The 13,201-nt window shown below is 40.0% G+C and overlaps 1 protein-coding gene across 1 annotated transcript in view; it reads right to left on the bottom strand.

Moving 5' to 3' along the window:
• LOC122661436 (glycine--tRNA ligase, chloroplastic/mitochondrial 2) overlaps positions 1-13,201 on the bottom strand; it is a 190,029-nt gene that overhangs the window by 68,737 nt on the left and 108,091 nt on the right. Inside the window, exons 19-20 of the mRNA XM_043856817.1 lie at positions 4,240-4,322; positions 1,889-1,937 (exon numbers count right to left, since the gene is read on the bottom strand). Coding sequence (XP_043712752.1) covers positions 1,889-1,937; positions 4,240-4,322 — 132 coding nt within the window. The remainder of the gene's footprint in view (positions 1-1,888; positions 1,938-4,239; positions 4,323-13,201) is intronic.

The raw sequence follows: 13,201 nt of genomic DNA, 5'->3' as shown, positions 1-13,201 counted from the left end.
AATCTGTAGGAAGGATCTGGACTTAGAAGTCCATCTTCTGAGGTTGCGCTACATCCAAATGTAATAAATAGCAGCGCCAAAAGTAAGCTTACCCACATGGTCACAAACTGAGTTACCTCCAAAGGACATGTCAACCCAAATCCAATCACGCTCGAAGGGCAAAATTCTTCTTCTCCAAGGCCAACACCTAGAAAGGAGGCCAGAGCAAATCATGGATGAGAAAGGGCAGCGGAAGAAGAGATGCTCAACGTCTTCATTAGCATTCCAACAAATGCAACAAAAAGGAGGGATGGGGGGATCTACCTCTGAATAAGGAAGGACTGCATTGGGAGGCAGTGGGAGATGGCCCGCCAAGTAGAGAAGTTGTGGCAGGGAATGTGAGACTTGAACCGAACCAAGTTGCAACAGGGGTAAGTGTGCCACGAGCACGAACGAGATCCCAAGCAGACATGGAGCTGAAGAGCCCTGATCACCGCCACTAGAAGGCCTTCTGTGGATACCTGACAGAGCAGACCAAATAGCAGACTGCTAGGGGAGGTGGGGGGAGCCGCCAGCCGGGTCGACCAATGAATGATAGGCTAGAGGGAGGGGCTCATTCGACTAATCAGTGATCCCTGGACCTACTTAACACAGACGTCCCTGAAATAGGGGATTGGTTGATCGGAAAGCTCAGGCAGGAGTAGGACATTCCATACAAATCTTTCTGATCCACTAGCTGGTGGTCTGGTCCTCTCAAATCCATCCGATTTTCACTTTGGATAATGTCCAAAACTTTTGCCATCCTGTGAGAACACAGACTGTGAGTAGCTCTGTAACCCAAATACTATTCATCTTAGCTACTAACTTCCAAATAAGCTTGAGGATATCCACAGAGTTAACATCTTTAATTCACCATGGCCCAAGACCCCCCTCATTTTTTGGGAGGCAGACAGAGGCCCAACATATGGGGTGAAGGAATCCGGAGCAGTCAGATCCTTTCCAAAGAAAGGAACACATAAGTAGCCACTATTTTCATCATTGACACATAAGAATGATTGAGACTCAAATGAGGTTTATTTTTGAATTAGCAGAGGATCATACAATGAGCAGTGATCTGATGATGAATTGCAGGGGCGATGGATAGATGGATGGGTTTCCTCTTTGCATTTCCCTCCCCAAGTCCCAATGATTGTGTAGCATCCAACATTTTGAACAATAAGTAATGATTTGGAGTTTTGAGGTACAAAGGATGCAACGGAAGAAAGCAGGAAGCAGGTCAAGCATTAAAAATGATGCCAGTGCCAAAGATTTCGTGGATTTTGAAACTTGGGAGTAGTAACGTTAGAATCTGATCCATCAGATGTTTCTGGCTTTAGAATCACATACTAGATTTAGATTCTGTTGTACCTTGTAAGTAAGCCTCCTGGAAGTCATCTACACTCTGCTGTCCATGACAATCCCAATTTTCGATTACCAAAGGAAAAAGATCCGGAGTTTATTTACTCAGGTCACTCTAAGGACATGCCACATTCTTTAGCCATATGCCGATATCTTTTTAATAGTTAATAAAACAGTCTATTAAAAATGATATTGTTTATGATCCCATGAGTTACCATCTTAATTCAATATCTAAAAAACTAATAATGGTAACTATCCACTTCGAATTAAAACCAGGAAGGCACAGCTATCGCAAAAACACTTGATTTGCATCTCATCTAGTAGGCATTCCACTTATAGCTCCACTTATTGTGTAAGTTTTATATCACCAAATACTAATGGAGACTCCACGGTTTTCTAGCGTTAATAAAACACTGTTAGTAAGTAAAACAAACTAAAAATAAGTGCTGGAAAGCCAGGAAATTAATCATATACTTAATACAATGATTAGTAATGAAGTTAAACTACATACCTCAACAGTAGCGGAAGGAGTATTGCGTAGACCATAAGATAGATTCGTGCTACATTATAAAAGAACAATTTGTGAAACACAATATTTTCATTTTTCAAAACACCAAGGAAAATTTACACGCAAGGAACAACTTAATAAAGTAAATTAAATAGCAAAAACGAATGAGAATTCACATCCCCAAATAGACATTTATTTGAGAACAAACACAATTTTATTAATTTAGTGAAAGCTGTATAGCAGTACAAAAAGAGCACAAGAAAGGAAAAACATAAGACATCCCCCACAAACACCTATATCTTCTATGACCAAAGCAATGTCATTACTCAACAAAATAAAAATAAGTAGTTCCCTGTTATTGCCTGAGTATATTTCTCAAAATTTTCACTGTGGAGGACCAGTTGATCATTTTTGTTCCGTTCTGTCAAATAGTTCGCATAATCATAAAAAGGATTTTCTCCATAATAACTGTCAGTTAGACCTAGGGAATTCAGAGGCCAGGCATGTAAAACATCCTGAGGACACCAAGAGAAGAGCCCTCAATTGATCCCAAACATACTTGACAACTAGCATGCATTCTTTTTGTGGATGGATGCTCTCTCTCTGAAAGACTCTTATCCCTGTAACTGGTGCAAATGTGGACTGTCTTTTCTCCTAGTGCTATGAGGCGCTTTGAGTATTTTAGAGCGCTCGAAGGAGAATTTAGCAAAGAGTGGCAGATGGTTATCTTGTATATTTTGTACATAATCAATAGAATTTGGTCATTATTTTGTGGATCTCTTTTCCTCCTATTTTCTACAATCTTACTTGGATTTTACATAATTGATTTTTGGAGGGGGGGGGGGGGAGGGGGGCAGGGAGAGCACAGAAAGACCTCTTGCCTTAAAATCTTGCATGTACACTTAAAGGGGGAGGGGGGGGGAACCTTAGATTTACACATATGGCAACATAAAGAAAACAAACAGAAATTAGCACCAAAGAGAATTGGTAAGAAACAACGGATTCATCAACGTGAAGCGTGAACTTCAAAATTTTCTCATTAGTTTTTTATTCTGGTTGAGTCCAAAAATTTTACAAGATCTGCCAAAAAAGTGGATATAAGGCTTCAAGAAACAGATGCTACACAAAAAGCCTTAAACACTACATGAAAAATTTCCAGTCATGCCTGCTGTTAATTATTGACATAACGTACCTATTTGTTACGTTTTATTGTAATGGTAGAACTCCATAGTATTGTTACAAGAAAAGGGAGGGAGAAAACTGGGAAATCATTCTCCAATGTGTGAACTGCACAAGATAAGGAGAAATTAGCAATATTACCATTTTCCCTGTATGAAAAATGCCAAACGATGCATTATTTATTGATGGACACATTTTGGTCTCTTTGGGAGGAGAGATATGCTAAGTTGCTTCAAGTTCGAGTCCGCTGAGCTTTTCAAGGGAAGCAGTGAACAGGCTAGTGATCCCAAGGAAGCCTCTTCTAGAGGAGCTGATTAAATTGCACATGGACAGACCCTCCCTTGGAAACCCAGGTCCATGAGGTATTGGTGGCAGAATTAGGAGGGAGATCGTTCAGCTGGTGGGGTTTTCTCAACTCTCAAGACCGATAGGTGGAGGGGACTCAAATTGAACAGAATTATTGGCCCTAAAAGTCAGAATGGAGTAGCTGGAGAGGAAAGGTTTCTCTTGTGCAATTGTAGAGAGTGATACAACCAATGTCATTTCGTTGGATGAGGACCTCAGATGATGAAGCATGGCAGTACTCTCATTTTAAAAGGCCCATTTGGCCATTGGCCTCTTTGCAAGTATCTTTTCAGTGTATTCCAATGAGTGTTGATGAGTTGGCAGATAAGTTGGCAAAGCAAGGGGTTATGAGGCCCAGATTATGTTTTGGAGATTATATTCCTTTGTGTTTTGATTGCATTTTTTCTCTTTAAGATGGACGTTTTGGTTTATTTCTCTCTTACATTGTTGTTGTCATATCATTAGTATGCACTGCCAGTTTGTATCCCTCTTTTTTTTCTTCTTTCCCATAAAATTGTTAACACCCAAAAAGTGTTCCAGTCAATGAACAAAACCATAAAATCATAATTTGTCCCTACTCCAACAAAAATAAATAAAAATCCAATCAATGCACAAGACCAGCCAAGTTTAATGGTCCAACCACCCGATCAACTCCATTGCTAACAGAGAAGCAAGAACACATTTAATAAACTGTATCTATCATTGATAATTGTTTGCTTGCACTCCCACAAAAACATCCAAAAGTTGGCACAAGGCTGATCTTCCAAAACAACACAGCATTCGTAGTTTTCCAAGTTAACTGGAATTCTCAAATATGTAAATAAAGTTACCTTAGAACTCCAGCAAACATGAATGGCACAACCACGTCTCCATGGAGTGCCAAAATCCAACGAATAGGTCGACTAAACATGACCTGCAAGAAAATGAAGAAGCAATAAATAATACATTCAAGTCAGTCAAAAATGCTTACTTTCTGAGCCAAAATCTCTTAGATTCTCAAATTAAGGGTCCCCCCCAGCCCCCTCGATGAATAAAAAATTTACTAATATGTATAAAAAAAAAAATATTAAGTAGGGTTTTTGAAAACCCAATGCAGCTGGCCAGGTTGCACCCCTATATAAACGTGAGACCTTCAAGAAACTTCTATTACCAGCATAGTTGTCACGGCGTCTAGGCGATGGAGGAAGGAAAAAAGATGCCTACAGAGCGCCAAGTCGATGCCTAGGCCACCAAGGAACCTTTCCAACAAAGCGCTCCTGGATGAGTTGTGTCGCCTAAGCGATGCCTTGACAACTATACTAACCAGCTTGTGTCATGAAATTGGTACATCTGGAACTTCGCCTAAAAGAACACTCTGGTCATGGAAAAGTGATCTAGCCTGCCAGATTAAATGTGAATATTTACTTGGGATATCTCCCTGTATTTGACATCCATGATATCATCATTGTTGAATCCCCTTAGACTTCCAAAGAGGAACTTTTTCTCTCATTGTATCCTTTGGCCTATGTACCAGAACTGATAACCATAGTTGTCACGGCGTCTAGGCCATTTCATGCGTTGGAGGAAAAATATCAAGGTGACACCAACAAGGCGTCAAGGCATCGCCTAAGCGGCCAAGGCGCCCCTCCAGTAAATCTTGCCTGGATGCCTAGGGTTTACCTTGACAACAATGCTGAAACATTCGAGATTATACAGGATTGTAAACAACAGATCCTTTTTTAACTCTCTTCAGCCGTTTAGATACCCTGCCCTTCTTCATTAGTCGGTGATAGGTTAAGAGAAAGAGATTCCTGTTTGAATCTGCAATTCCAATTGGACCTGAAAAAGCCAGGACAATATCTCCAAGATGTTTCTAGAAACCCCTCCTGTCCTACCAAGCTTCCATCAAAATTAGGTTTGATGGACCAGGGAGGGAAAGGGAACCAGAAATGAATATGGCTCTTGAGGGAGGGTCAAATATCATGACATTCTCCATTCCCTTAGATATAATGAAGTGGTTCTCAAGAGAGAGGTACGGCTCATTTCTAAGGCATATAGCGACATAATACAGATGAAAACACCGATTTAGGTACTGGGAGGTACATTGAAGTAGCCTAAACTTTTCTTAATCATAGACCACAAAATATGTACATCAGTACATGTAACTGAAAGTTACTTCCATCCTAGGAAAGTGATGGGAGAAAACTATGTAAGAAACAGTCTAGGTCCATATGGAGAGCAACACTATTTCTTCTCTTTCCTTCACATTCTAATATCTCAACTCAACCAATCTCAACAAAGACAAACCTAAATTATCTGAATGATGACCACAAGAAATCTAGTTCTACAATTCTAGCTATCTTACCACTATTTCATTTGGTGGGAATTGCACCTCAGTCATGCCCGATTCTTGGGTAATTGACTCAGGGGCAACCGACCAAATGACCGGTTCCTCCACTTTTTATTCCACATATTTTCCTTTATCTGGTCAGAGTAAGGTTCGTGTTGCTGATGGATCTCTTTCTCTTATCTCAGGCAAGGGATCTGTGTAGTGTTCTTTCTCTCTTACTAGGGATTTAAACTGCAAGGTAACATTTTTTCCAACCGACCATATGACCGGTTCCTCCTCTTTTTATTCCACATATTTTCCGAAGTTCACTACTAATTTGCTTTCCATTAGTAGCATAACTAGGGATTTAAATTGCAAGGTAACATTTTTTCCAACCCATTGTTTATTTTAGGACTTGGCAACGGACAGTACGATTGCATGTGGTAAGGTGGTTGGTGGTCTGTACATGCTTGAATGTTCCCGGGCAGCTTTGACATCTCAACCTGCATCTTCTGATTTTGATTTTGCATTTTTTGAATTGAATAATTGGCATCGTCATTTGGGCCATCCTCCTATTGGTGTTTTGTCGAATTTATTTCCCAGTTTAGTGAAAAGTTGTAATAAACATAATTTTTCTTCTGATGCTTGCACTTTGGCAAAGCAAACTAGAAGCATTTCCAATTTCTGATAATAAAAGCTTGCATCCTTTTGGTTTGATACATTCTGATGTGTGGGGCCCTGCCCGTTGTGTCTCTAGCTCTGGGCTTCAATGGTTTGTCACTTTCATTGACTGTTTCAGCCGGACGACTTGGGTGTATTTGATGCATAGTAAAAGTGACGTTTTCATATGTTTTACTTTATTTCATAAGATGGTCGAGACACAGTTCGATGCCAAGGTCAAGATTCTCCAATCAGATAATGGGAAGGAGTATATGGATGGTGCCTTTCGGTCATATTTGGACAGCCATGGGATCATTCATCAAACCTCTTGTGTTGACACACCTGCTCAAAATGGGGTGGCTGAACGCAAGAACCGACATCTTTTGGAGGTTGCTCATTCTCTTACGTTCACTATGGCAGTTCCTCCTCGTTTTTGGGGAGACGCTGTCCTTACAGCCACATCTTATCAATCGACTTTCATCCCGTGTTTTGGATGGCCGTTGCCCAGTAGATGTGCTCTGTGGGAAATCGACTTTTGTTGTGTCCCCCAAAGTATTTGGCTGTGTTATGTTTGCCAGGAATCACCATGTACACGGCAAGCTTGACCCCAAAGGGCTGCGATGCATATTTCTTGGTTATTCTGCTACCCAGAAGGGGTATAAGTGCTATAATCCTCCTACCCGAAAAGTGTTTGTCACTATGGATGTAGTGTTCCAGGAGTCTGAGGCTTACTTTAAACAGCCGAAACCTCTGCAGGGGGAGATTATAAGTGGTGAAGAGGTTCCGTTGATTGCTCCTTTAGACATTGAGATATCTACTATAGAGGATGTTTCCATTAAATTTGAAGATGGAGTTACAAGTCAAGAACAAGAAGTGGGACAGCAACAATCGGCAAAGGAAAATGTGTACACTCGGGGAACTGATTTTCCTCTGGACGGCCCTCTGTAAAAAGAGACCACCACCACTGAGCCTACTCAATCGGCATTTGTTCCTACTCCAAGTCTTCTCCTAGTCAGATTTCTGGTAAGCCTTCTCTTGATCCCAGTCTTGATTTACCCATTGTTGTTTGAAAATCAAAGAGTTGTTGTACATTGCATCCTATTTCTAACTTTGTGTCATACAACTCACTAACTCATGCTTTCCATGTCTTCGTATCTTCTTTATCCTCTGTTTCCACCCCTAACAATTGGCAGGAGGCAATAGCCGAATAGAAATGGAAGGATGCGATGAATGAAGAAATGCATGCCCTTGAAAAAAACCAGACCTGGGATTTGGTGAGTCCTCCACTAGGAAAAAAACCCGTTGGTTGTAAATGGGTCTTTGTTGTGAAGCACAAGGCTGATGGCTCAGTGGAAAGGTATAAAGCAAGACTTGCTGTCAAAGGGTTTACTCAAACCCAAGGAATTGACTATCAAGAGACCTTTGCTCCTATAGCAAAGATGAATACTGTACGGGTCATTATCTCTTGTGCTGTGAATCAAGGATGGGAACTCTAGCAACTTGATGTGAAGAATGCCTTCTTGCATAAAGATTTGGAAGAAGATGTCTACATGGAGATACCTCCTAGTTTTACTTCTTCAGAAACTCAGGGAAAGGTATGTAAGCTGAAAAAGGCCCTACATGGTCCGAAACAGTCACCAAGGGCATGGTTTGGCTGGTTCCATAAGGCTATGATTGCTTATGGGTATAAGCAGAGCAATGCTGATCACACATTGTTTGTTAAGAAGATAGGACAGCAAGTGACAGTGTTGATTGTCTATGTTGATGACATAGTGATCACAGGCAGTGATGCACTAGAAATCCAGAAGTTGAAGACTTATTTGGGCACCGAATTTGAAGTCAAAGATTTGGGTAGATTAAGGTACTTCCTAGGGATTGAGGTTGCCTATTCAGCTAAGGGCATATCTCTCTCTAAAAGGAAATATACCTTGGATTTATTGAAAGAAATACGGCTGCTTGGGTGTAAACCAGCAGATACCCCTCTGGGTCCAACACACATTTGAAGAGTAAGGAAGGTGACCCGGTGGATAGAGGCAGTTATCAGAGGTTAGTTGGTCGATTGATCTACCTCTCACATACCTGGCCAGATATCACATTTGCTGTAAGCCTTGTCAGCCAATACATTCATGATCCTCACTCTTCTCACTTGGAAGCAGCATACAGAATTCTTTGTTACCTCAAGTCATCTCCTGGGAAAGGAGCCTTGTTCTCTCCACATAGCCATCTCCGGATAGAAGTGTACAGTGATGCAGATTGGGCTGGCAGTCCTGATGATAGGAAGTCCACATCTGGGTATTGCACATTTTTTGGAGGAAACCTAACAACTTGGAGAAGCAAAAAGCAAGCTGTTGTGGCTCGATCTAGTGCTGAGGCTGAGTTCCGAGCTATGGCGCAGGGTATTTGTGAGCTTCTTTGGCTAAAGGGGCTTCTTCCAGATTTGGGGATACATGCTGATCTTCCTATGCGGCTCTACTATGACAGCAAGTCCGCAATCAGCATTGCTCACAACCCGGTTCAACATGACCGTACCAAACATGTTGACATTGACCGGCACTTCATCAAAGAGAAGTTAGAACAAGGAATAATTTGTATCCCATTTATTCAGTCTAGTGAACGGCTGGCTGATGTCCTTACCAAAGGAATCAGTACTAGTTATTTTTTCCAATAATTAGCAAGTTGGGCATGTTTGATATTTATGCACCAACTTGACGGGGAGTGTTGTAATCATAGTACTATATCTCGCGATATATCGGTATCTCGGGCCTACCGAGATATCCGAAATATCCGAGATATCGCGAATATGACCGAAATATTGCATTTTTCTGCAATATTTGGGGTCCATCTCGGGGGTTTTTGGCCATATCTAGGCACGAAACTTCATGGACAGCCTTATTTAAGCTTAATAAACACATTTAAACCATAAAATTGTAAAAATGTGAATTCAAATTGGTGTTTTGGGCTTGCACCCTTGATTGACATACGGTCGCCGACCCTAATGTATAAATAGTTACATACACATAGATTAGGCGTTAATATTTAATAATAGTATTTAACTTCATCACATATCAAGTTAAAGCCAATACACATTGATGAGTGCCATGATTCTCATAAACTCCATAATATTCAATAACTCGCTTAAAGCCTTAAAGGCAATACACTAAGTGTCAAAGTTAGTAAGTCACAAGACTCGCAACTCGCAAGTCACAACTCACAAGTTCATAGATCAATGAAATCACAACTTAAGTTACAAATTACAAGTGCTAAGCGCTAATAGTAGTTCTTGTGCCTCCCTGGATCAATCCCACTCATGCCTCGGTGAGTCGACGTCCATTGCTCTCTGTTTGAAGGACATATGTGGACCACGGTATAGAATCGGAGAACAAACGAGTGTAGTCATCCACAAGTGTCACGTAAATGGAATCATCAACATACTGTAGGTAACCTATCCTAGGATATAAACTAGGGTTACCAATCGATCCATCCGGGAAGAAGATGATCCATTGTGATATGATGTTGGCGCCGCGCAGAGGCGATGGCATTGGGCTGCATGTATGGTGGTGAGGTTGGTAGTTAGGTCCGCTAGGGTATGCAAAGATGTTATTTACAAAAGATGATCCAAGATGTCCCTGGACTGGGAGGTAGTCATAGTCCCTACCCCACTAAATGCCCATATGATGATGATCCATATCTATATCCATCGTAAGGTTGTGATGCACCATAATCCGATGCCAATGGAGTGGTATGTGCGAAAATTAAAATAATTATTTAAGAGCAGAAAAATAAATCCGACACCGTGAAGCCGTAGATCGGCCATTGGTGTCTAACATATATTTAATTCATTACCATCTAAGTCATATTACCCCTAATTATTTCCTATTTTAATTGTAGGAAAATGAATTTTAAAACCAAAAAAAAAAAAAAATACATATGGAAAAAAATTTCGACCTTGTGAGGCTATAGATCGGTCTCCTGTCTAACATATATTAATATCATCACCATCCAACAAAATTTGTACATAGTCTTTTCAAAAAAATAGTTTTAGAGGAATAGAATTTACCTTAAATAGTGGAAAAAAGCTTGGATGATGAGCTTAGATGACCCTCCGATGAGTTTACCGAAAATCCGACAACAATGTGCTTGAACAATGGCTAGAGTGTTGGATGAGAGCTTGGAAGAGTGGAAGAATAGGCAAAAGACTGAAATTCCTTAGCAAATGCAGCTCTCGGTCGAAATATGGACCGAAATTTGCGAAATATTGTATTAAAGCCCCCTTCACGTGACACTTTAAGCCAAAATACCATATTTCGTCGATATCTCACGAGATATCGAGATATTGTCGATATCTCACGAGATATCGCCGATATCTCACGAGATATCGTCGATATCTCACGATATCTCACGAGATATCGACGAAATATGGTATTTTTCATTTCGACCTGATTTCGCATCTCGGTAAGCTCGAGATATACGAAATTAAGCGATATTTCGGCGAAATATCGCGAGATTTTGAACCATGGTTGTAATAAGGGTTCAGGGGTAGAATAGTCATAAGGGTATTTTTGTCCTTGTACTCATTCCAGAATGTTCCTCTCTTTATTATAAATAAAGATGGCTGTAGTCACTGACTCAAACCAGTATTCACGGAATTCCACACTTATTTTATGAATCCTAGCTTCTATTTTTTAGTTACTAATTTTAGAACATTGTCAATTAAGTTTCTAATTTTTTGTAACTTGAGGGGCAAGGAATTATCCCTTATTTATATGTAAGGCTTTTAGAAGCCAACCCCCACGATTAATGAAATTGAAATATTGTTTTGTGTAAAGTTTTCTTGTCCTAGCGTGAGGATGAAGGGCTGAGAGAACCGAAACCCTATCCCCCTGTCTCCTATCTTCTATTTTCTTCTTTCTTCATTATCTCCCGTACTCTCCATCGAGCTCTACTAGTGCTGCCTTTTATTGATTGCAAAACTGCTGCTGGAGATCACCCTGAAGACTAGATTCAATCCCCCTATTGATTCAAGGACTGTTAATGCTGTTTCAACACAAAGGAGGCCTTGAATACCCCTACGGCTCTGTTGTTCTACCTTGCCTGCTCCTGCAACTTCAAGCTTCAATACCTCTGCAAACAAAACAGAGATCCAGCAGAGGTTTGGAGGGTTGATTCACACAACCAAGAGCTACACTCGATCCCTGGTTTGGAACCCAAATTCTTACTGGATTGAGAACTCAACAAACCTTCTAATTTCGAGTCTGCCTCATATCTCAGTTGTTAACGCCAACAGAATTGGCTGAACTTTGGAGCACAGGTCCTCCCCATCTCCTACTCCAGTCGATCCAGGTTTGTTTGCAACCTACTGGCTGGTTTGGTTCTACACTCAAAACCATAGATCTAAAACTCGAAACTCGACCAGGTTTCGACCCCGGGAAAAACCGAGTTGACTTGAGATAACTCGAGATCTCGGTCGAGTTGGTGCATTTTTTTTTTTCAACTCGAAACCTGGTTTCGGTGGGGTTTTAGACCTAGTTTGGGTCTGAAACTTGATTGTCAGCCTATTTTAGGCCATTTAAACACAATGACACTATCAGATTTTGCAAAAACAAAGTCCAATTACTTATGCTAGAAACCAAGATAGACACAGGACAAACACTTAGTGGGAAACCAGGATAGACTTACAAATGTTTTTGTATCTGTATTTCATTTACTTAAGATAGTATTCAAAAATAAGCAAATACCCCCCTATTTGAATCCAATAAAAAATCAAATTTCAAAAGGAAAAAAAATCGACCTCCCAGTTCAAGAACAAAAACTAGATTTTCGGCGGTAGATGCAATTTTCAACTTTCCAATGCTGGGGTTTTTCTCAAATCTAAAAATTCCATAAATCTTAATATGGTAAAACATTGCTAAAAACAAAAAGTGCGATAAAATATTCATTTGTTTTGATGTCCAAAAAAATATTTTCATTCAGAGCGATTGTGACAGCATTCGCACACACCAAATTAAGTTTGACCAGTACATTACTCCTTCAATATAAATCAAATTTAAGCAATCTTGGACTTGTTGAAAAGATTTGTTTTGAAAGCTTTCCAACAAGTCCAAGATTGCTTAAATCTGATTTATATTGAAGGAGTTATGTACCGGTCAAACTTAATTTAGTATGCGCGAATACTGTCAAAATCGCTGTAAATGAAAATATTTTTTTGGACATCAAAACAAATGAATATTTTTCCGCACTTTTAGTTTTTAGCAATGTTTTACCATATTAAGATTTATGAAATTTTTAGATTTGAGAAAAACTCCAGCATTAGAAAGTTAAAAATTGCACCTACCGTGAAAAATCCAGTTTTTGTTCTTGAACTGAGGGGTTGACTTTTTTTTCTTTTGGAATTTGATTTTTTAACGATTTTTATTGGATTCAAATAGGGGGTATTTGCTTATTTATGAATAATATCTTAAGTACAACATGTACTTAAATGATATTAGGTATAAATAAGTGTATGTCCTGGTTTCTGGCATAAATAAGTGTCTGTATCCCAACGTTTGCATAGATAGATGTCTGTATACCAAGATTTCCCACTAAGATCTCGAGATCTCGACGAGATATTGCACTTTCTCGTTTCTTATGCCATCTTGTCTCGACCCTGGGAAAAACCGAGATCTCACTCGAGATCTCGCAAGTTTTAGTACAATGCTCAAGACCATATTTACTTCCTACCTTCTAATTTGGTGACCTGCTTATATTTGTGTTTCTGGCCATTCAAATTAGCCCCAACTGGAAAGCTTAGTTGGACATACCAAGACCTGCATTCGACCTTAGTTGCA

The sequence above is a fragment of the Telopea speciosissima genome, chromosome 5 (genome assembly GCF_018873765.1).
Source record: "Telopea speciosissima isolate NSW1024214 ecotype Mountain lineage chromosome 5, Tspe_v1, whole genome shotgun sequence".
Classification (NCBI taxonomy): Eukaryota; Viridiplantae; Streptophyta; class Magnoliopsida; order Proteales; family Proteaceae; genus Telopea; species Telopea speciosissima.
Note: the sequence above shows the minus strand (reverse complement) of the source record. Positions and strands in the feature narration are given on the sequence as shown.